Consider the following 25,570-nt stretch of genomic DNA (forward strand, 5'->3'; position numbering starts at 1 on the left):
TCCCTCACAGAAAGGCTGGAGGGAAGGCTCCCAGGCTCTCCCCTGCACTGCACTACAGAAACAGGGTTAAAACAGAGAGGGGGGGGCACTAATTTGGCGTTAGAAATATATAAAAGATGCTATAAGGGAAAACACTTATATAAGGTTGTCCCTATATAATTATAGCGTTTTTGGTGTGTGCTGGCAAACTCTCCCTCTGTCTCTCCAAAGGGCTAGTGGGTCCTGTCCTCTATCAGAGCATTCCCTGTGTGTGTGCTGTGTGTCGGTACGTGTGTGTCGACATGTATGAGGACGATGTTGGTGAGGAGGCGGAGCAATTGCCTGTAATGGTGATGTCACTCTCTAGGGAGTCGACACCGGAATGGATGGCTTATTTAGGGAATTACGTGATAATGTCAACACGCTGCAAGGTCGGTTGACGACATGAGACGGCCGACAAACAATTAGTACCGGTCCAGACGTCTCAGAAACACCGTCAGGGGTTTTAAAACGCCCGTTTACTTTAGTCGGTCGACACAGACACAGACACTGAATCCAGTGTCGACGGTGAATAAACAAACGTATTCCTTATTAGGGCCACACGTTAAGGGCAATGAAGGAGGTGTTACATATTTCTGATACTACAAGTACCACAAAAGAGGGTATTATGTGGGATGTGAAAAAACTACCGTAGTTTTTCCTGAATCAGATAAATTAAATGAAGTGTGTGATGATGCGTGGGTTCCCCCCGATAGAAAATATGGGCGGTATACCCTTTCCCGCCAGAAGTTAGGGCGCGTTGGGAAACACCCCTTAGGGTGGATAAGGCGCTCACACGCTTATCAGAACAAGTGGCGGTACCGTCTATAGATAGGGCCGTCCTCAAGGAGCCAGCTGACAGGAGGCTGGAAAAATATCATAAAAAGTATATACACACATACTGGTGTTATACTGCGACCAGCGATCGTCTCAGCCTGGATGTGCAGAGCTGGGGTGGCTTGGTCGGATTCCCTGACTAAAAATATTGATACCCTTGACAGGGACAGTATTTTATTGACTATAGAGCATTTAAAGGATGTATTTCTATATATGCGAGATGCACAGAGGGATATTTGCACTCTGGCATCAAGAGTAAGTGCGATGTCCATATCTGCCAGAAGATGTTTATGGACACGACAGTGGTCAGGTGATGCAGATTCCAAACGGCACAAAGGTGTATTGCCGTATAAAGGAAGAGGAGTTATTTGGGGTCGGTCCATCGGACCTGGTGGCCAGGGCAACTGCTGGAAAATCCACCGTTTTTACCCTAAGTCACATCTCTGCAGAAAAAGACACCGTCTTTTCAGCCTCAGTCCTTTCGTCCCTATAAGAGTCATATCTGCCCAGGGATAGAGGAAAGGGAAGAAGACTGCAGCAGGCAGCCCATTCCCAGGAACAGAAGCGTTCCACCGCTTCTGACAAGCTCTCAGCATGACGCTGAGACCGTACAGGACCCCTGGATCCTACAAGTAGTATCCCAGGGGTACAGTTTGGAATGTCGAGACGTTTCCCCTGCGCAGGCTCCTGAAGTCTGCTTTACCAAGGTCTCCCTCCGACAAGGAGGCAGTATGGGAAAAAATTCACGAGCTGTGTTCCCAGCAGGTGATAATTAAATTACCCCTCCTACAACAAGAAAAGGGGTATTATTCCACACTATATTGTGGTACTGAAGCCAGAAGGCTAGGTGAGACCTATTCTAAATCTAAAAAAATTTTGAACACTTACAAAGGTTCAAATCAAGATGGAGTCACTCAGAGCAGTGATAACGAACCGGGAAGAAGGGGACTATCTGGTGTCCCGAGACATCAGGGATGCTTACCTCCATGTCCCAAATTTGCCCTTATCACTAAGGGTACCTCAGGTTCGTGGTACAGAACTGTCACTATCAGTTTCTGACGCTGCCGTTTGGATTGTCTACGGCACCCCGGGTCTTTACCAAGGTAATGGCCGAAATGATGGTTCTTCTTCGAAGAAAAGGCGTCTTAATTATCCCTTACTTGGACGATCTCCTGATAAGGGCAAAGTCCAGGAAACAGTTGGAGGTCGGAGTAGCACTATCTCGGATACTGTTACAACAGCAGGGGTGGATTCTAAATATTCCAAAATCGCAGCTGATCCCGACAACAAGTCTCCTGTGCTTAGGGATGATTCTGGACACAGTCCAGAAAAAGGTGTTTCTCCCGGAAGAGAAAGCCAGGGATTTATCCGAGCTAGTCAGGAACCTCCTAAAATCAGTGCATCATTGCACAAGGGCCATGGTAAAAAAATGGTGACTTCCTTCGAAGCAATTCCAGTCGGCAGATTTCATGCAAGAACTTTTCAGTGGGATCTGCTGGACAAATGGTCCGGATCGCATCTTCAGATGCATCAGCGGATAACCCTATATCCAAGGACAAGGGTGTCTCTCCTGTGGTGGTTACAGAGTGCTCATCTTCTAGAGGGCCGCAGATTCGGCATTCAGTTTTGGATGTTGGTGACCACGGAGGCCAGCCCGAGAGGCTGGGGAGCAGTCACACAAGGAAAAAATTTCCAGGGAGTGTGATCAAGTCTGGAGATTTTTCTCCACATAAATATAGCTAAGGGTAAATTTATAATGCTCTAAGCTTAGCAAGACCTCTGCTTCAAGGTCAGCCGGTATTGATCCAGTGGGATAAAACATCACGGCAGTCGCCCACGTAAATAGACAGGGCGGCACAAGAAGCAGGAGGGCAGTGGCAAAAACTGCAAGGACTTTTCGCTGGGCGGAAAATCATGTGATAGCACTGTCAGCAGTGTTTCATTCCGGGAATGGAAACTGGGAAGCAGACTTCCTCAGTAGGCACGACCTCCACCCGGCAGAGTGGGAACTTCATGGGGAAGTTTTCCACATAATTGTAAACCGTTGGGAATTACCAAAGGTGGACATGATGGCGTCCCGTCTGAACAAAAAACGGGACAGGTATTGCGCCAGGTTAAGAGACCCTCAGGCAATAGCTGTGGACGTTCTGGTAACACCATGGGTGTACCAGTCGGTGTATGTGTTCCATCCTCTGCTTTTCATACCTAAGGTACTGAGAATTATAAGACGTAGAGGAGTAAGAACTATACTCATGGCTCCGGATTGGCCAAGAAGGACTTGGTACCCGGAACTTCAAGAGATGCTCACAGAGGACTTATGGTCTCTGCCGCTAAGAAGGGACTTGTTTCAGCAAGTACCATGTCTGTTCCAAGACTTACCGCAGCTGCGTTTGACGGCATGGCGGTGGAACGCCGGATCCTAAGGGAAAAGGCATTCAGGAAGAGGTCATTCCTACCCTGGTCAAAGCCAGAAAGGAGGTGACCGCACAACATTATCACCACATGTGGCGAAAATATGTTGCGTGGTGTGAGGCCAGGAAGGCCCCACGAAGAAATTTCAACTCGGTCGATTCCTGCATTTCTTGCAAACAGGAGTGTCTATGGGCCTCAAATTGGGGTCCATTAAGGTTCAAATTTCGGCCCTGTCGATTTTTCTTCCAGAAAGAATTGGCTTCAGTTCCTGAAGTCCAGAAGTTTGTCAAGGCAGTATTGCATATACAACCCCCTTTTGTGCCTCCAGTGGCACTGTGGGATCTCAACGTAGTTCTGGGATTCCTCAAAACACATTGGTTTAAAACCAGTCAAATCTGTGGATTTGAAGCATCTCACATGAAAAGTGACCATGCTCTTGGCCCTGGCCTGGACCAGGCGAGTGTCAAATTGGTGGTTTTTTCTCAAAAAAGCCATATCTGTTTGTCCATTCGGACAGGGTAGAGCTGCGGACTCGTCCCCAGTTCTCTCCCTAAGGTGGTGTCAGTGTTTCACCTGAACCAGCTTATTGTGGTGCCTTGCACCTACTAGGGACTTGGAGGACTCCAAGTTGCTAGATGTTGTCAGGGCCCTGAAAATATGTTTCCAGGACGGCTGGAGTCAGGAAAACTGACTTGCTGTTATCCTGTATGCACCCGAAAAACTGGGTGCTCTTGCTTCTAAGCAGACTATTGCTAGTTGGATGTGTAATACAATTCAGCTTGCACATTCTGTGGCAGGCCTGCCACAGCCAAAATATGTAAATGCCCATTCCACAAGGAAGGTGGGCTCATCTTGGGCGGCTGCCCGAGGGGTCTCGGCTTTACAACTTTGCCGAGCGGCTATTTAGTCAGGGGCAAACACGTTTGTAAAATCCTACAAATTTGATACCCTGGCTAAGGAGGACCTGGAGTTCTCTCATTCGGTGCTGCAGAGTCATCCGCACTCTCCCGCCCGTTTGGGAGCTTTGGTATTATCCCCATGGTCCTTTCAGGAACCCCAGCATCCACTAGGACGATAGAGAAAATAAGAATTTACTTACCGATAATTCTATTTCTCGGAGTCCGTAGTGGATGCTGGGCGCCCATCCCAAGTGCGGATTATCTGCATTACTTGTACATAGTTACAAAAATCGGGTTATTATTGTTGTGAGCCATCTTTTCAGAGGCTCCGCTGTTATCATACTGTTAACTGGGTTCAGATCACAGGTTGTACAGTGTGATTGGTGTGGCTGGTATGAGTCTTACCCGGGATTCATAAATCCTTCCTTATTGTGTACGCTCGTCCGGGCACAGTACCTAACTGAGGCTTGGAGGAGGGTCATAGGGGGAGGAGCCAGTGCACACCACCTGATCCTAAAGCTTTACTTTTTGTGCCCTGTCTCCTGCGGAGCCGCTATTCCCCATGGTCCTTTCAGGAACCCCAGCATCCACTACGGACTCCGAGAAATAGAATTATCGGTAAGTAAATTCTTATTTTCATTCCCGCCCTCTGCAGAGGTTAATCCTTTCCAAGTGGGACGGCCTGCCTCATCGGATCGGGTCTCAAATGATCTCTTTGACTCTGGAGGTTCGTCTGTCACTGAGCTGGTGGCTACAGGACCAACAGTTGAGCAGGGGCCGTCCCTTCTGGATCTCCAACTGGGTCCTCCTGACAACGGATGCCAGTCTGCGGGGTTGGGGCACATTGTTGGAGCAACATTCTCTCCAGGGTCGGTTGACAAGGGAGGGGTCTCTCCTCCCAATAAACATTCTGGAATTGCGGGCGGTGTTCAATGCATTGACACTGGCCCTGCCTCTAGTACAGAATAGGCCTGTTCAAGTACAATCAGACAACGCACCACGGTGGCGTACATAAATCATCAAGGCGGCACTCGAAGCCGCATGGCAATGCTGGAAGTATCAAAAATCCTCCGTTGGGCGGAACGTCATCTGTAAGCAATATCGGCAGTGTTCATCCCCGGAGTCCTCAACTGGGAAGCGGATTTCCTCAGTCGTCAGGACGTTCACTCCGGAGAGTGGAGTCTTCTTTCGGAAGTCTTTCAACTCCTAGTGGACAAGTGGGGCCTACCAGACGTAGACCTGATGGCGTCTTGACACAATCACAAAGTTCCGGTCTTCGGATCAAGGACAAGGGATCCTCAAGCTGCGTTCATGGACGCACTGGCAACTCCATGGAACTTTCGGCTGCCATACGTGTTCCCTCAAGTGTTACTCCTGCCCAGGGTACTTCGGAAGTTCAAGCAAGAAAGAGGAATACTAATTCTTGTCGCTCCAGCGTGGCCCAGACTGCATTGGTTCTCAGACCTGCAGGGTCTATCCATAGAGTGTCCTCTTCTACTTCCTCAACGCCCAGACCTCATCGTTCAGGGCCCTTGTGTCTACCCGGACCTGGCCAGACTGGCTTTAACGGCGTGGCTCTTGAGGCTTCACTCCTGAGGGCCAAGGGATTCTCTCAGGCGGTTAGACTTCTGCACGTATTTATTACAGGGTCTGGAATTCTTATTTCACATGGTGTGCTACTAAGAAGTATGATACCTATTCATTCAGAACTTCTAGGCTTTTGGCTTTTCTGCAACAAGGCCTAAATTTAGGCTTCATCTTGCCTCCCTCAAGGTTCATATATCTGCCTTGTCGGTGTGGTTTCAGAGAAAAATTGTGTCTATTCCTGACGTTCATACTTTCACTCAGGGTGTTTTAAGGATTCAGCCTCCCTATGTCCCTCCTGTGGTTCCATTGGGTCTGTCTATTGTCTTAAATGCCCTGCAACAGTCTCCATTTAAACCTCTTGAGTCTGTGGATCTTAAATGTCTTACACTTAAGGTCATGTTTTTATTGGCTATTGCCTCTGCTAGGAGGGTGTCCGACTTAGGCGCTATGTACTGTCGTCCACCCTTTCTTATTTTTCACTGTGACCGGGTTATCTACCTAAGGTGGTGTAGAGATTGTGGTTCCGGCCTTTATCTCTTCTAGTTTATCCTCCAAAGAGCGGTCTTTGGATCTGGTACGGGCTCTCCATATTTACGTAAAGAGGACTGCCTCCCTCAGGAGCTCAGATACCCTTTTTGTACTTTTTGGTTTTTACAAACGTGGTTGGCCTGCGAATAAGGAGACCTTGGCCAGATGGATTAGAATGGTGATTGCACAAGCTTATGCACAGGCTTGTCTCCCAGCTCCTGCTGCTATCAAAGCTCATTCTACTCGGTCTGTTGGACCTTCTTGGACGGCCCACCGAGGTGCGTCCGCCGAACAATTGTGCAAGGCAGCTACGTGGTACTTTGTGAACACGTTCATTAAGTTCTATGCCTTTGATTCTTCCGCCTCCCAGGATGCTTCCTTTGGACGCCGGGTTCTTATGCCCGCTACAGTGCGTCCCCTCCCTTGAGGAACTGCTTTAGGACAACCCCGATGTTATTCCCTGTGGGTGGAATACCAGTGTAGCCCGCTGCAGAAAAGGAGATTTATGGTAAGAACTTACTGTTGTTAAATCTCTTTCTGCGAGGTACACTGGATTCCACAGAGCGCCCACCCTGACGCACTTTGCTTCTTTGGGTTTGTAAGACATTAACCGCTAGTCCCTGTCGTGACAATGTGGTTCTATGTGACTAACATCTACCATCTCTTTTACCTGCTACTGCATTGGACCGGTTAACGAAACTGAGCTCCAGTGCCTGGAGGCGGGGTTATAGAGGAAGCGGTGCAATGCATCCTGGGAACAGTCAAAACTTTAGCTTGTTGGTGCCTCAGATCAAGATCCAACTTTACACCCCAGATGTTACTCCCTGTGGAATCCAGTGTACCTCACAGAAAGAGATTTAACCATGGTAAAGTCTTACCATAAATCTCCTTATACATCACAATATTAGATGGCACTACTGTCTTTGTAAAAGTAGTTCCGCTGAGCAATAACAGACATCCACACAGGCGAATTAAAAAGACAAATAAGGTGACCCAGACATTTTCATTTCTAAGGGTACTTCCTTTCCACAGAATTTGTTTAATCAATATCATTCCTGGCCTCTGTAGTATACATTGTGGCACTGCAGTACTGTCACATTTTACATGTTTGTGCTGCATAGTATATCCAAATAGTGTACAGTGGCTATCAAAAATATTCATACCCTTTGGCATATTTCACCTTTTAATTTGCATGATGGCATCAGAATTGATTTCACCAGAAATTTTTGTAAGATGGTATATATTAGATACTGGTGGTGTACGGTAGCCCTGACTTCTCAAGTTAAACTATGCATCTTTCTAGGGTGCTCAGCACAGCTTGCAATGTAGACGGAAGGAAATTTGCTATTCCACAAAGGTATGAGAATATATGGGTAGCATTGCTGTAGGGTATGAGAATATATGGGTGGCATTGCTGTAGAGTAAGATAATATATGGGTGGCATTGCTGTAGGATATGATAATATATGGGTGGCATTGCTGTAGGGTATGATAATATATGGGTGGCATTGCTGTAGGTTATGAGAGTATAGGTTATGAGAGTATATGGGTGGCACTGCTGTAGGGTATGATAATATAGGATGGCATTGCTGTAGAGTATGATATATGGGTGGCATTGCTGTAGGGTTTTATAATATACGGGTGGCATTGCTATAGGGTATGATAATATATGGGTGGCATTGCTGTAGGGTTTGATAATATACGGGTGGCATTGCTGTAGGGTATGAGAATATATGGGTGGCATTGCTGTGAGGTATGAGAATATATGGGTGGTATTGCAGTAGGGTATGAGAATATATGAGTGGCATTGCTGTAGGGTATGAGAATATATGGGTGGCATTGCAGTAGGGTGTAATAATATATGGGTGGCATTGCAGTAGGGTGTAATAATATATGGGTGGCATTGCAGTAGGGTATGATAATATACGGGTGGCATTGCTGTAGAGTAAGATAATATATGGGTGGCATTGCTGTAGGGTATGATAATATATGGGTGGTATTGCAGTAGGGTATGAGAATATATGAGTGGCATTGCTGTAGGGTATGAGAATATATGGGTGGCATTGCAGTAGGGTGTAATAATATATGGGTGGCATTGCAGTAGGGTGTAATAATATATGGGTGGCATTGCAGTAGGGTATGAGAATATATGGGTGACATTGCAGTAGGGTATGAGAATATATGGGCGACATTGCACTAGGGTGTAATATATGGGTGGCATTGCAGTAGGGTGTAATAACATATGGGTGGCATTGCAGTATGGTGTAATAACATATGGGTGGCATTGCAGTATGGTGTAATAATATATGGGTGGCATTGCAGTAGGGTGTAATAATATATGGGTGGCATTGCAGTAGGGTGTAATAATATATGGGGGGCATTGCAGTAGGGTGTAATAATATATGGGTGGCATTGCAATAGGGTGTAATAATATATGGGTGGCATTGCAGTAGGGTGTGATAATATATGGGTGGCATTGCAGTAGGGTGTAATAATGTATGGGTGGCATTGCAGTAGGGTGTAATAATATATGGGTGGCATTGCAGTAGGGTGTAATAATATATGGGTGGCATTGCAGTAGGGTGTAATAATTTATGGGTGGCATTGCAGTAGGGTGTAATATATGGGTGGCATTGCAGTAGGGTGTGACAATGCTAAATTCCTTTGCCTTATAACAACCCTTTATGAAGCTAAGAACACTGTACGCTGTTTACTTAAGAAGTACCGTAATGGTACGCTAGTTGCGTAACGATCGCTCAGCCGTAGGCGAGACGCTCAAGCGTCACGTTCGCTCACGGCCCAGTGATCACAGGACACGTTATTGGTTATGTCTAGGGTAATGATTCGCTATGGCGTAGCTTACGCTCGAGACCACGAGGAGGTCACCAGCGATGCAGACGCTTACAACACTATACCTTTATGATAAAACCTTATACCAATGAAATACACTGAATACCTTAATGTGAGTACAGGGTGTAAGTGCAACCTTGTGTAACCTGACTATCTACAAAGCTGCTTGAGCGTCACCGACGCTCAAGTGAACACTTAACACTATAGGAAATACACAGATGCTGGTTTAGGTTCCAAAGCCTATTAACTGTATTATATCTAATATACTTGTAAAAAGGGGATAACAGTACATATGATACACTACAATATAACAGAGACTTCCTAACCACAGATCTAAACAATAAAATACAAAAAGACAATACTACTCTGACCTAAATGAAATACAATACAATACTATCTAATACAATACAATACTAGCCTAGTCTAGGGGAGATATGAGAGAACAGAACAGAGAGAGAGAGAGAGAGAGAGAGAGAGATATTGGCTCACAGAAAGACAATGATAACGGAGAGAAACTTACGCACAAAGGGTATGATCGCCTGCGCCTCGATATCCAGCTCCCGGCTATCAGCAGATAACCGTTGATGAGAGAGTGAGAGCTGGATGTGGTCGGCCTGCCTATTTATGCCCCACACACAATGCAATCTCCTGGTCCTACAATCCCATTGTCCATTGGCCGAAGGAATTCGGCCCTGTATGATAACAAAAGGTCATAGGGTGATTCATACAGGTGGGCTGTGACGATTTCCAACAGCTCAGGTGGGTGGGAAACTGGGTTTCCCGCCGCATACCTGAGTATGTGTAATTAATAGAAATGGACATAAACTTCTTATGTTCATAACTATTCGCACGAGCGATTAATACGCTCCAAACCAACACCGGAATATTGCTAATTAAATACTCTTCCGATGGGTACCAAACACTGCTGTGTGATTCCTGTTAGACCCTTTGTACGATATAAAGAGGGATTCCTCAGCTCTGGGACATTGTATTTTAACCAAACTTTCAGAATCTATCAAAGGGACCATGATCTATAAACTACATTAATTGTGAACATTTGTAACGAATGAGTCGCACGCTACGACTACATAAACTCTACCGTAAATACGCATACCGCGCCTGCGAGTGCACGTTATTGCGGGTATGCGAATCCACGGGAGAGCGCATGCACGCGCAGCGCGGACCAGTGTGCGGTGCAAATATGGCAACGTGCATTGAGACATTTTTCTGACTTTGACAGTCCACCCTTTGGCAGTCAATAATAACTGCCACAAAACATTTAAGGAGAAAAATGTAAGTCAGGGGTTAATTGATTTCCATGGTTGGGTAGGGGAGGAGAGAGGAGAAGGTGTGAAGAGGGTATGACCTAGTGAGAAAGCAGAAGCATGTGTGTATGAGTCCATGTTTGGAGGGTCATGTATCATCGTGCCGTACGTGTTGTAAATCAAGCTTCGAGGTATTGCGAAGTATACATTTGAATTCCTTCTTATCCTGTGGCACAGGTCTGTGGATGGGCTGTCAAACTTTACCGAGCTCATTTCGGATTTTGAACAAAATGGGGAGCACATTTTAGTTGATGATACATGAATGGGGGAGGTATGTGGTTGCTGATATCTGTGCCTGTATTCCCTATCGTCTATGTGTGTCGTTACCTGAGGGTTGTAGAGATGAAGATAAAGAACACTTACGAAAAATGCAATGATATTCTATGTCAGGGAAATGTACATCTGTCGTCGAAGTTGTTTTCGGTATCTGTTGAGAGTCGTCTTCTTTGCGCTGTTTTGCTCCTTAGGCATGAGCAACAAGCTTTGTCAGTGCCATTAGATTTACAAAAATGTTGGGCTAGCGTGAGTTTAAAAAATACTAGGGAAACTGGGGATCCATGGCAAAGTTCATCAAGTGTCCATATTTAAAGTTGTCAAATCTTCTTCTTTGGTCAATCCGTTGTCTGTATACATCTCGTCTCGTCAGCTTCCTCGTCCAAGGGGGTCTTTGTATCTTGGAGAAAAGCAGAAAAACAGGTGAAAGAAACGGACCGTATAATCGCATTTTCATCACATCCTGGTTTCTATCATTGGGTCATAAATCAAATCCAGGTTAATTACAGTTTCCTCACTCCTCAAGCTCATCACTTTTGTACTTTGTTTGCACCTCATTAAAGCCTGCCCGCATCTAAATATCAATCCAATCGATATAACGACACCCAAGATACATAGTAGAAACTTTCCAACATCCATTATGACTCCTTGAGCCCAGTCTCCTAAACCGGAGAACCAATTTCGCGGGTTCAACCATGACACCCAACCAGTCAGCTCATTACCTACAGCAGCAAGGGTGAGATTGTGTTTTCGACGAAATTCCCACTTTAATTGCAGAATATCATCCATCTTTTGGTCTATGACCTCTACCGGATCCTCGGTGCTATTTGTGATATACGTGCAACACTTTATGCCGTACTGTGTTGCCAATGTAACACAATATCCTCCTGTTACTGCTGTAAGATAATTAAGAACCATCCTATGCTGAACTAGTTCTGTTTTATAAGCTTGAAGTTCTCTTCCAGTGTATCTAAACGTGTCATCATACATTTCAGTGATATTATCTAACAAATTGGCGAGTGCGGAAATATATCTATAATTCATCACTCCCCGAGCGGTACGAGTGAAATCTAACGCTACCAGAACCTGAATCCCGGTGGATTCATGGATAAGATCAGAGGCCGGATGCTCTAACCTTTCTGACAGTTGTCTTTTAACCCGGTGCTCGTAGTGAGTGTGAGTATAAGGAGCTTGGGCACCACGGTGTATGTCCTTCATTTTGTCATGTGTAACAGTCATCACTTCAGGCAATACTTTTCCAATATAACACAATCCTTCAGAGTTTGGGGCTAGCCACTTGTACGCCTTTCTCCCGCATATGAAATATGCGTCATCGGGGAGAACATAAGGGACGGAGAAGGACATGACCATGTTACAAACCTTCCAGGTGAAATCTCCTGACCCTAATTCTTCCAACTGCTTAATGCACGTATCGGTTTGTACGATATGAGCACAGTATCCTGGTGATACCTCTCCAACTCTAGTAATCCTATTCCCTAAGGTATATCGATACCGGAAAGATTTTCCTCTACTGGCTATGTGGCGTACGAGCTCTGTATCTGTAGGCATTCTATCTGCTCTGTGTGAAAAGGTCATGGTAAGGTTGCTCCATGACACTTCCCAATTTCCCGGTTTTCTGGGATTGGAGATGTTAAAACATAAGAGGGACCTATCCACATGGTATTGGTGGAGCTTCAAACTAGGAGGGCTGGAGATATTAAACCTCCGGTCCACCGGTCTCCCACCACTTAGCTCAAGTACCTCCCCTAACGTTAAAGGAAATGGTACTAGCCCTGATTTGCTGTGACCCTGAGGTACTTGAGAGCATACCCAACAATCTGTTTGGTTTAACACGTTACCCACTAAGGAGTGATAGTCACTCAATGGATGCCGGTCTATATGGATATTAAAACTAGATTGGCATTTCTTTATGCATCCATCTTCAACCAGATTATCACAGAGCCTACAGATACAATTTTCTTCAGCTAACAATCCATCACAATTTCTTCTATCGGATCGTTTTCTGATACTCGCCTTTGCTTGTTGGTTTGGTTGATCTTGGAAAACTACGCCTCCATCATCATAATCGGAACCCATTCCAGAACCTCTTTCGACCTCTATGGTACTCTCGCCGGAACAGACTGCTCTGGTCAACATCATGGTTAACATCAAAATCCGGATCACAGTCTCTTGGGGCAAGTCCATCTTTGAGGAGGAAATAGAGAAGAATGAGGAGGGGGAAAAAGAAATTTTAAGGGAGAGGGGCTGGGAAGTGGAGAAAAACAATAAAAGGGAGAAGGGAGTCGACAACTGCTTTCGGTCTTCAAGGCTCAGGTGCCGCCTCAATCCTCCTGGAACAGACGCTCCAGTGATACAACCTCTACCGTCTGTTCCTTATCGCGGGACTTCTCTGGATCAGCAACCTTTTTGCAGTGGGATGAATGGACCCAAGTCTCTCTCTCAGCAACCTTCAATGCTGTGGTGCTAGTCAATAAGACCTGGTATGGTCCTTCCCATCTATCAATAAGACAACCTGAGCGTAGAAAATTTCGTATCATTACATAATCCCCAGGTTCAATGTCATGACAATTACTATCTGGTAAATCAGGAATCACCAACTTCAGATTATCATTTTGATTCCTCAACTGTTTACTCATGTTAATCAAGTATTTTACAGTTACTTCATTGTTACATTTCAAATCATCCTGAGGGTTAATCATGACATGCGGTTGTCGACCAAACAAGATTTCAAAAGGAGACAGATTAAGAGGGGACCTGGGAGTGGTTCTGATGCTATACAAAACAATGGGTAAAGCTTCTGGCCACGTCAATCCTGTCTCTGCCATTACTTTACTCAATTTATTTTTAATAGTGCTGTTCACTCTTTCGACCTTCGCACTCGCCTGTGGACGGTACGGAGTGTGCAGCTTACTATCAATTCCCATCAACTTACACATTCCTTGAAAGACATCACCTGTAAAATGGGTACCCCTATCACTTTCAATGATTCTAGGGATACCATATCTACATACAAATTCCTGCACAATTTTCTTAGCTGTAAACATAGCGGTATTTGTAGCTGCTGGAAAAGCCTCGACCCAATTCGAGAAAACATCTATACAGACAAGTACATATTTCAAATTTCGACATGGGGGTAATTGAATGAAGTCAATTTGTATTACCTGGAAAGGGCCGCCGGCAGGTGGGATATGGGATGGTTCTGTAGGTATTGCTTTTCCAATATTCTTTCTCAGACAGGTAAGGCATGACATTGCTCTTTTACTCGCATGAGAGGAGAATCCTGGGGCGCACCAGTATGCTCTTACCAATTTGCACATCCCCTCCTTGCCTAGATGAGTCAGCCCGTGAGCTGCTTCAGCCAGACATGGAAGGTATGCCCTGGGGGCCACTGGTTTACCATGTCCATCCGTCCAGAGCCCTGAGGACTCCTGGCCATATCCCTTTGCCTTCCAGACTGCTCTTTCCTGTGTGGAACACAGATTCTGCATCTCACACAACTTCTGTGTGTTGATGGTATTAAATACCATCAACTGTGTGGTGTCTGTCCGTGTGGGGGTAGCAGCTGCAAGCTTTGCGGCTTCGTCTGCTCGGCTGTTACCAAGGCACACTGGTCTTGTTACCTTATGGTCCGCTATACTCTAATGCTCAAATATTATTTAACCAGAGATGCCTCCCTAGCCACCGTATATGTCACTTACACGTATGTCCCTTGACGAGTACCCGGCTTTCCTTTTGGTTCCACCTTAAAGTTATATAAACTTTTGTATACAAAACACACTCACTCAACACATGTACACTTTTGTTTCTATATCTATTTCTGCGCAGAAATTTGTCTTTAGCCCAAGAGTGTTACCAATTAGGAGCAGGATCTGTTAAACTAAATTTCAGATTTTCTAAAAATAGATTTGCGTTATTTACCGCTTCGCGTTATCTACCGCTGTGCGTTACTTATCGCTTTGCGCTAATTCAACTTTTTCGTGACTTGAGCGTAACCGGACGCTACGTTGCGTAATGTACGCTGCGTGCGTCTGCCTTTTGGATTGCGTACGCTAGTCTTTGTTAGCGACACGTGTACGCAATGCAAAGGATCCACCGTAACACAATATATTTTTATCAATGTAAATGATCCCTGATCATCTACCGCAATCCACACTGACTGCCTTGTGTCTCAGACAAACCGTGTGTTTGTTCTATACTTTAACTATTACCTCTACTATGAAATAACAGCAAATCTCTTTTTAGCACTTTCTATCAACTATAAAATTGGCAAACAGGAATAGTGATATACGAAAAATGAAACAGAAATGCAGATATATGTATGCGTGCGTGTATACGCAAGACAGAAGAGAAATAAAAGTTTTAAAAGACACAAGCGTTTTGTTCTTACTTCCGGTTACCGGGTTCCTTCAGCACTCTTTATCTAAGCGAAGCAGACGCTTATCCCGCCAGCACTGTGAGACAACCTCCCACCCTTTGCTGGGGGATAATGTCTGCTGATCTACCTAGTGCAGATGTGAGAAGTATCCCGGACGAGCCCCCAATTGACAATGCTAAATTCCTTTGCCTTATAACAACCCTTTATGAAGCTAAGAACACTGTACGCTGTTTACTTAAGAAGTACCGTAATGGTACGCTAGTTGCGTAACGATCGCTCAGCCGTAGGCGAGACGCTCAAGCGTCACGTTCGCTCACGGCCCAGTGATCACAGGACACGTTATTGGTTATGTCTAGGGTAATGATTCGCTATGGCGTAGCTTACGCTCGAGACCACGAGGAGGTCACCAGCGATGCAGACGCTTACAACACTATACCTTTATGATAAAACCTTATACCAATGAAATACACTGAATACCTTAATGTGAGTACAGGGTGTAAGTGCAACCTTGTGTAACCTGACTATCTACAAAGCTGCTTGAGCGTCACCGACGCTCAAGTGAACACTTAACACTATAGGAAATACACAGATGCTGGTTTAGGTTCCAAAGCCTATTAACTGTATTATATCTAATATACTTGTAAAAAGGGGATAACAGTACATATGATACACTACAATATAACAGAGACTTCCTAACCACAGATCTAAACAATAAAATACAAAAAGACAATACTACTCTGACCTAAATGAAATACAATACAATACTATCTAATACAATACAATACTAGCCTAGTCTAGGGGAGATATGAGAGAACAGAACAGAGAGAGAGAGAGAGAGAGAGAGATATTGGCTCACAGAAAGACAATGATAACGGAGAGAAACTTACGCACAAAGGGTATGATCGCCTGCGCCTCGATATCCAGCTCCCGGCTATCAGCAGATAACCGTTGATGAGAGAGTGAGAGCTGGATGTGGTCGGCCTGCCTATTTATGCCCCACACACAATGCAATCTCCTGGTCCTACAATCCCATTGTCCATTGGCCGAAGGAATTCGGCCCTGTATCATAACAAAAGGTCATAGGGTGATTCATACAGGTGGGCTGTGACGATTTCCAACAGCTCAGGTGGGTGGGAAACTGGGTTTCCCGCCGCATACCTGAGTATGTGTAATTAATAGAAATGGACATAAACTTCTTATGTTCATAACTATTCGCACGAGCGATTAATACGCTCCAAACCAACACCGGAATATTGCTAATTAAATACTCTTCCGATGGGTACCAAACACTGCTGTGTGATTCCTGTTAGACCCTTTGTACGATATAAAGAGGGATTCCTCAGCTCTGGGACATTGTATTTTAACCAAACTTTCAGAATCTATCAAAGGGACCATGATCTATAAACTACATTAATTGTGAACATTTGTAACGAATGAGTCGCACGCTACGACTACATAAACTCTACCGTAAATACGCATACCGCGCCTGCGAGTGCACGTTATTGCGGGTATGCGAATCCACGGGAGAGCGCATGCACGCGCAGCGCGGACCAGTGTGCGGTGCAAATATGGCAACGTGCATTGAGACATTTTTCTGACTTTGACAGGTGTAACAATATATGGGCGGCATTGCAGTAGGGTGTAACAATATATGGGCGGCATTGCAGTAGGGTGTAACAATATATGGGCGGCATTGCAGTAGGGTGTAATAATATATGGGTGGCATTGCAGTAGGGTGTAACAATATATGGGTGGCATTGCAGTAGGGTGTAATAATATATGGGTGGCATTGCAGTAGGGTGTAATATATGGGTGGCATTGCAGTAGTGTGTAATAATATATGGGTGGCATTGCAGTAGTGTGTAATAATATATGGGTGGCATTGCAGTAGGGTGTAATAATATATGGGTGGCATTGCAGTAGGGTGTAATATATGGGTGGCATTGCAGTAGGGTGTAATAATATATGGGTGGCATTGCAGTAGGGTGTAATAATATATGAGTGGCATTGCAGTAGGGTGTAATAATATGTGGGTGGCATTGCAGTAGGGTGTAATAATATATGGGTGGCATTGCAGTAGGGTGTAATATATGGGTGGCATTGCAGTAGGGTGTAATAATATATGGATGGCATTGCAGTAGGGTGTAATAATATATGGGTGGCATTGCAGTAGGGTGTAATATATGGGTGGCATTGCAGTAGGGTGTAATAATATATGGGTGGCATTGCAGTAGGGTGTAACAATATATGGGTGGCATTGCAGTAGGGTGTAACAATATATGGGTGGCATTGCAGTAGGGTGTAACAATATATGGGCGGCATTGCAGTAGTGTGTAATAATATATGGGTGGCATTGCAGTAGGGTGTAACAATATATGGGTGGCATTGCAGTAGTGTGTAATAATATATGGGTGGCATTGCAGTAGTGTGTAATAATATATGGGTGGCATTGCAGTAGGGTGTAATAATATATGGGTGGCATTGCAGTAGGGTGTAAAAATATATGGGTGGCATTGCAGTAGGGTGTAATAATATATGGGTGGCATTGCAGTAGGGTGTAACAATATATGGGTGGCATTGCAGTAGGGTAGGATAGTGCTTATTTTGTTGTCCGTGTAACTGTTAATAGTTCAGTAAGGAAATGACATCTCTGCCGGCTGTGCAGCAGCACCGGGGTTAATGCCCGAGCTGGGAGAGACAGAGAGCGCTCATCTGTATTCATGCCAGCACGCTCCATGCGGGATCTCTTGCAGCAATCCCTGTCATCACACGGCACCTTCATTGCCCCAATGGCGTCACTGTTCCCTGAGTCAGTGCCACTTAGGCTGCTTCCGGACATGGCACTGCTGGTAGCGGCGTCTCCAAATATGTCTCACAACTCTGCCGGCAGCACCACATTTCTTAAATGAATAAGAGTCAATCGAGGTCAAGGGGCCAAGTTGGCCCAACTGGGAATAAGGCCAGTGCATGACTTTCCCTTCCTGACAGCTGGCTGATGCTGCATCCTGGCAGCTCCTATACTTATGCTTCCTACTGTCAGCAATGTCTCCAGAGATTTGTGGTGATGGGGATAGGTAGGGGGAGTTGTACACTGTAGCAAGTCACTGTCAGTTCCACTTGTTTGCCTGCTGTTAGAGAACAAGCTCACTTCCAGATTAACTCACGTGTTTCTAGAATCCTGCAGGGCATAGCCAGGCGTTCTGCACCCGACCCCACTTGTAGCTGCAAGGTTAATTCTGGTGCAAGGGTTCTAATAGAGACATCTGACATACTCTAGGTGTAGTCGAGGTAATCTCTGCAATGTGAGGCCAGTACAGTGATAAATAGACATTCTGATCTATCTATCTAGTGTATATATATATATATATATATATATATATATATATATGTGTGTGTGTATATATATATATATATATATATATATATATATTTTCCCCTGTGAGCTATTAACATAGCACATCCCTGCATCCTTCTGAGAGCAGTGTCCTCCCTGATACTATTTAGATGATGCAGTTTTCTTAATGCCGTGGAAATTTGCACTGTATGACGCGGAGCCCCTCCACGTTTGCTGGCATTCTAGGCAGTCACATGATCATGTGGGATCCTTGCCGCCTGCAACATTTAATAGGACTGCAAATGGAGTTTTGATCCAAGGATCCTCTGTGACTTCATATGTGCCTTTTAGCTGGCTCGGACAAAGAGCAGACCCCAATCCCGAGCTTTTCCATGATGCCACCTGATTCATCCTCTGTCTGGCTGTCTGCTGTCCTCTGGGAGAAGACACTGGTGGATCTATAGCGGAAGAGTTTCTTAAGGGGACGCTATTCCGTTGACTTCTTGGTGGTAGTTGCGTCTGGCACACAGCTGACATGATAGCACGCTCCTGCAGCTATTTGTACATAGCACGGAGCAGCATGCTGTTTCTCTGCCTCCGTCTGCTGCAGCCTCTGCTCTCCTCACATCTCTTGCAGTATACCATGTAGTGCTGATCCTGCTGCATATGTTTTTTTTTTGTTTGTTTTTTTATGTTTTGTATATTCTTTAGTGATTTTTATGTCATGCTTGGCACCTGCTATGCTGTCTGATTAATTGGTTGTGACGATGATGAACATGCATTCTCGAAGAGCAACTGCAGCCGTGATGATGAGAGGGTGTAATAACAGCCGTTATGCTCGGAATTCTCCCCACAGTGACTGCATTATTGAAGAGAAGAGTGTGCTGCTACAGAAGAAGGATAATGAAGGCTTCGGATTTGTACTGCGAGGGGCAAAAGGTAGGACCTGTAGATGTCAGGTAATGTGTGTGCTGCTGTGTCCTTCTTCTTTCTTTTTTTTTTTCTTCTTCTTTCCCCTGTTCATGTCTGAAATTAATACAGGAATTATTCCTGGTGCTCTCAGTTGCTAGACAACACAGTTCCCCCCTGCTTTCACCACTCTTTTCAGCTGTGTTTAACGCTGGGAGTACAGAGTCCCCCGCCGCAGCCCGATGACACAAGACAAACATGCCTGCAAAACTTTCAGAGGCATCAATCTCACAATTAGACATTCAAAAGAGCCATTCCTGTCTGGGGTGGGATACGGCATCAGGCAACGCTGGCATTCAGAGGGTTAAAGTAGCAGGCAGGCGCAGCTTGGAATGACATACAAATAATGCATGCCCTGGCGTTTGGCTTCCCACACAATGGCACGGAGGAGCCTGAGGAAGAGCTATCACACTATTTATTAACATTTGTTTTATATAGCGCCAGCATAATCCGTGGCGCTTATAGTTAGGAATAAAACAGTAATAAAACAAGACTGGGTAATAATACAGATAAAGAGGTTAATTGGGCCTTGCTGGCAGGCTTACAATCTGAAGGATATGATCTAGAACACAGGTTCTCAAACTCGGTCCTTAGGACCCCACACAGTGCATGTTTTGCAGGTCTCCTCACAGAATCACAAGTGAAATAATTAGCTCCACCTGTGGATCTTTTAAAATGGGTCGGTGAGTAATGAATACACCTGTGTACCAGCTGGGTTACATGCAAAACATGCACTGTGTGGGGTCCTGAGGACCGAGTTTGAGGACCTATGATCTAGAACACAGGTTCTCAAACTCGGTCCTCAGGACCCCACACGGTGCATGTTTTGCAGGTCTCCTCACAGAATCACAAGTGAAATAATTAGCTCCACCTGTGGACCTTTCAAAATGTGTCAGTGAGTAATTAATACACCTGTGCACCTGCTGGGTTACCTGCAAAACATGCACTGTGTGGGGTCCTGAGGACCGAGTTTGAGAACCACTGATCTAGAACACAGGTTCTCAAACTCGGTCCTCAGGACCCCACACAGTGCATGTTTTGCAGGTCTCCTCACAGAATCACAAGTGAAATAATTAGCTCCACCTGCGGACCTTTTAAAATGTGTCTGTGAGTAATTAATACACCTGTGCACCTGCTGGGTTACCTGCAAAACATGCACTGTGTGGGGTCCTGAGGACCGAGTTTGAGAACCACTGATCTAGAACATAGGTTCTCAAACTCGGTCCTCAGGACCCCACACAGTGCATGTTGTGCAGGTAACCCAGCTGGTACACAGGTGTATTAATTACTCACTGACACATTTTAAAAGGTCCACAGGTGGAGCTAATTATTTCACTTGTGATTCTGTGAGGAGACCTGCAAAACATGCACTGTGTGGGGTCCTGAGTACCGAGTTTGAGAACCTGTGATCTAGAATCTTGCTGGTCCATTTCTCCTATTAAGTGCACAGAAGTTGTACTGTAAGAGTGTCTTGGTAAATTGCCCATTAGTGTTGATACAGTATGTTTGGTGGTTCAGTAGGTCTAGTGCTCATCATTACACAAGATGTTACCGGTAGCACTTGCGGGTGTTTTTAAGTTTTAGAAAACTCTTTCTAATGTCCTATATTTACAGGAACAAATTAGCATGCTGCATCTATTTACTCACTGGTGTATAGTATCCCGTACTGCCTCTGAATCTCATCTCACAGCGCACGCCTCTAGGACAGCAGAACTTTGGGATTAGGGACTGTTAAAGCTGTAGGCCGTGCGTGTGATATAGTGCACATTCTATTTGTGAGGGGATTTACAATTTAGCATTCTCCCGTAGATTAAGCACAAAAAATAGTCACAGAATACTGCAGCAACTGGGTCCACCACTGAGTTCCCAAAAGTCTACATAAAGAGTATTATAACTGTACATAGCTGTCGACTGCATTTTTTTAAGCTATTGTATTTGATTATTACTTTTGCTGAAGAGTGTGAGACTATCTGGTGCTGCTTATTGGGTCAGTTGTGTGCCTGTCATGTGACTTAGTGCTAATCAGCAGTATTGGGGTCCTAGATAGGAGCAGGTGCCAGGGAGGTAGTCATGTGACTTAGCGCTAATCAGCAGTATTGGGGTCCTAGATAGGAGCAGGTGCCAGGGAGATAGTCATGTGACTCAGTGCTGATCAGCAGTATTGGGGTCTTGCATAGGAGCAGGTGCCAGGGAGATAGTCATGTGACTCAGTGCTGATCAGCAGTATTGGGGTCTTGCATAGGAGCAGGTGCCAGGGAGATAGTCATGTGACTCAGTGCTGATCAGCAGTATTGGGGTCTTACATAGGAGCAGGTGCCAGGGAGGTAGTCATGTGACTCAGTGCTAATGCAGTACTGGGGTCCTAGATAGGAGCAGGTGCCAGGGAGGTAGTCATGTGACTCAGTGCTAATCAGCAGCATTGGGGTCTTGCATAGGAGCAGATGCCAGGGAGGTAGTCATGTGACTCAGTGCTAATCAGCAGTATTGGGGTCTTGCATAGGAGCAGATGCCAGGGAGATGTGTGTACAGGTGTTACTGTTGCATTCCAGGATATCACAGCAGTGCTCTAGCGGAGCAAATGCTGCTTTATTCTGAGCATCTTCTGCAACGAATGGATTGATCCCTTGGCCCAGCGTTTGCAATTCCTCCGGGTCTGTACACGGCTACATTTCCAGCTGGTCGCTGTTTACTGCTTATAAAACATTCAGTGGCCCAATCTGGGTCAGAAACTAAATAGGGTAACGGTGACCGAGGATGTTTTATGCTTCACAGAGTCCTGGTGTGAGGGAAGACACTGAAGCATTTTAGAGCATTTCTTCTGGATAAAAATAAAAATAATTAGCTTCCCGTTTATATTGACCCCTTTTCTCAGCACCTATATATACTTCACGAAGCACATCTACATGTATTTATTCCATTACTTGTGGGTTTTGACCTGTGTTCTACGCTGGCGGTATATAAGGCGACTGCGTCATGTAGCAGAGATGCGCTTGTTGGAGAATTGTAAAGGTAGCGTACAAAGATATGTTGATTTGAATAGATACATAAGCCACACATCTGGGTTTCATTAACATTTAAGTGAAACATTGTCATGATGCATTATAAAGTGGTATCCCCGCTACTGTATATAGGGCTGTTGGCTGAGGCCTGACGGAAATGGGAGCTTCTCATGGGTCCTACATAAGTGTTTCTACCCAACTTAACTGGTCTCCAGAATATGGCAGGCGCCATGTTTCCGGAGACCTTCACATGTACAGTAGACTCTGCCACACTGCCGGAGACTACTGCGCTGTGCAGAGGAGGGGGCCCTCCTGGCGATGCACATGGGCCCCTTCCTCTGTTAAAACGCCCCTGTTCTGAGGGGTCTATGTACTAAGTCTTGGAGATAGATAAAGTGGAGATGGATAAAGTATCAGCCAATCAGCTCCTAACTGCCATGGCACAGGCTGTGAATGAAAAATGGCAATTAGGAGCTGATTGGCTGGTACTTTAGCTCTCTCCACGGCTTAGTACATAGCCCCGCTGAATCAGCTGACTGATTTCTGCTATGTACTTGGTACTTAAGGTGTTGATGTACCCAGCAGTGAAATGAGTGCTTATCAAGCAGTCAGCTTCTACGTCTCATTTTATACAGTGTACTTAATAAATGTTACCTCAATGCTGATTGGTTGATGTCAGCAACTTCTCCACTAGTCCACCTCTTTTTCACTGCTTGATAAATCAACTTCTTGGTCTTAATAAATACTGACCGGGGATGGATCAGACATGATGGTGAGGTGCAGTTAGGTAGGTACATAGAGAGTAGTCTCCCTAAAATCAGGCGTTTCTTGTGCTGTCACCGTTTCCGGGGGCTTTTCCTTAATGTGACACAGTAACGTGCCTAAACTATTCTACAGTACATAATACATTTCTCCTTGCTTGCACCTGACCTACTGTACACATCCTCATTAAACCGCTTAGCATTGCTACTCCCGCTCACTGCTGCTATGACATTTGCAACCTCATTGAGAATTGGACACCAACTTTTTTTTGGACGTATTGGCAACAGTAATGTTTGCGTTTACGTATTCTAGACGTGTGTCCGCTTACGCTTGGCGAGGGAGTACAGGGGCCCAGGGTAAGCAGAGTACAGCATGGACTGTTTAACGTAATTAGATGCGACTTTATCCCTGGGTACGCCTCTAGAGGGCTGGTGCATACATACACGATGATGAGGACATACAGCCCCCAGGGTTTAGCTGTTTCTGATTGGCTGCTGGCGGATTAACCTCTGCAGCTGTTGCTGCATAATAAGGAGTAAATGAAGGAGATGGGGGAGTTTTTATTTAATTTTATGTGGAAACTGCACGCCCACATTTATAATTAATAGTCAAGACACACTTTCTTGTGTACCTGGAACTTTATTTAATGTTCTGTTGTGTACAAATAGGGTAATTTGATTTTACCACTTAATTAATAACCTGCTTGTTCAAACCGCATATCCAAGCTTTCTATAGGCGTCCGTACACACCCTGGTACGCTTGGCAAGTGCTACAGATTTTAGATTGGATGCATTTTGAGATACATCCGACTTCACTTCCATATGTATACAGGTTGAGTATCCCTTATCCAAAATTTTAAATCCCACATTTTTGGGTCCCCTACTGAGATAATTACATATATATTATATATTATGTGTGTGTGTGTATATATATATATATATATATATATATATATATATATATATTATATAGAGATATGAAATATATATATTTGTGTCATTATCTCAGTAGGGGAACCAAAAAATGTGTGATTTTGAATTTTGGATAAGGGATACTCAACCTGTACTTGCTTTCTTATGCATGTCTTCCTCTATATATTTGGGGGCTGTTGTATCAACGACTTTCATCATACCTGTATTTCCAAATAATTCCCTAAATGTCATTGCCCACCAAAACCTGCTGCCTGAAACCGCAGCGTCCGCTTTCTTCTCTATAGGCTTACTTCGCTACTTCCCATACTAGTGATAATTACGTCCACATTCCCTGGAAACCATCAGTTAGTATTTGGGATACGACTATATTTGGGCCATAACTTGTCAATGATTTAAAACACTCAAACTGTTGTCTTGTGTTCTTTCAACCTTTAAGCGGATACGCCCATCGAGGAGTTTAACCCAACACCAGCCTTCCCTGCTCTGCAATACCTGGAATCGGTGGATGAGGATGGGGTGGCTTGGCAGGCCGGCCTGAGAACCGGGGACTTCCTTATAGAGGTAGGACATGTAGCGTTATTAATAACACAGTTCATGTATTGGGTATCTGAATGTAGATAGAAATATCTCTCTATTGTCTGTGTATTTTATTGTGTGACGTGCTTGGAAGAGCCTTCAAAGGTCTGGTGCCTACCTGAAGCTCCTCTAGTATTTTTACTACAAATTGGAGATGTTTTGAGCACTAAGGTTCTAGAGTGTTGGGATAATCCGATCTGGCTATTGTTATTTAAATGCTCATCCGGGATTGCCCGTGCGATGATCTGCTGGAGGATAATAGCATAAGTTTGCTTGTTTGATAGTAACTAGCACTTGTGTTGCACCTAGGCCCTCATTCCGAGTTGATCGCTCGCTAGTTACTTTTTGCAGTCGTGCAAACGCATAGTCGCTGCCCACGGGGGAGTGTATTTTCCCTTTGCAAGTGTGCGATCGCCTGTGCAGCCGAGCGGGATGAATTTTTTTTTTGCAGTTTCTGAGTAGCTCAGAACTTACTCAGCCCTTGCGCTCACTTCAGCCTGTCCGGTCCCGGAACTGACATCAGACACCCGCCTTGCAAACGCTTGGACACGCCTGCGTTTTCCCTACCACTCCCAGAAAACGGTCAGATGACACCCATAAACGCCTTCTTCCTGTCAGTCTCCTTGCGAACGGCTGTGCGAATGGAATTGTCGCTAGAAGCCTTGCACAGCAACAATGCTGTTTGTACTCGTACGACGCGCGTGCGCATTGCGGTGCATGCGCAGTAGTAACCTGATCGCTGCGCTGCAAAAATCGGCAGCTTGCGATCAACTCGGAATGACCCCCTTTGTGTAGGTTGGTGCTGGATTTTGGTCTACAGCAGGACATAGAATAAATAGCGGTTTAGGGTATATAGCAACCAAGTGTAAATATG

General features: G+C 45.0%; 1 protein-coding gene across 11 annotated transcripts in view; it reads left to right on the plus strand.

Annotated features, from left to right (window-relative positions):
* The window catches only part of SHANK2 (SH3 and multiple ankyrin repeat domains 2), a 998,986-nt gene that overhangs the window by 718,226 nt on the left and 255,190 nt on the right, over nucleotides 1-25,570 (plus strand). For 10 of the 11 annotated variants that reach the window (XM_063944111.1, XM_063944110.1, XM_063944114.1 and 7 more), the window contains 2 exons: nucleotides 19,315-19,397; nucleotides 24,557-24,681. In XM_063944111.1, coding sequence (XP_063800181.1) covers nucleotides 19,315-19,397; nucleotides 24,557-24,681 — 208 coding nt within the window. Of the gene's footprint in view, nucleotides 1-18,716; nucleotides 19,398-24,556; nucleotides 24,682-25,570 lie in introns of those variants that run through there. The other variant, XM_063944120.1, reaches the window with a different exon arrangement.

This window comes from Pseudophryne corroboree, chromosome 11 (assembly GCF_028390025.1).
Source record: "Pseudophryne corroboree isolate aPseCor3 chromosome 11, aPseCor3.hap2, whole genome shotgun sequence".
In the NCBI taxonomy this organism is placed as follows: domain Eukaryota; kingdom Metazoa; phylum Chordata; class Amphibia; order Anura; family Myobatrachidae; genus Pseudophryne; species Pseudophryne corroboree.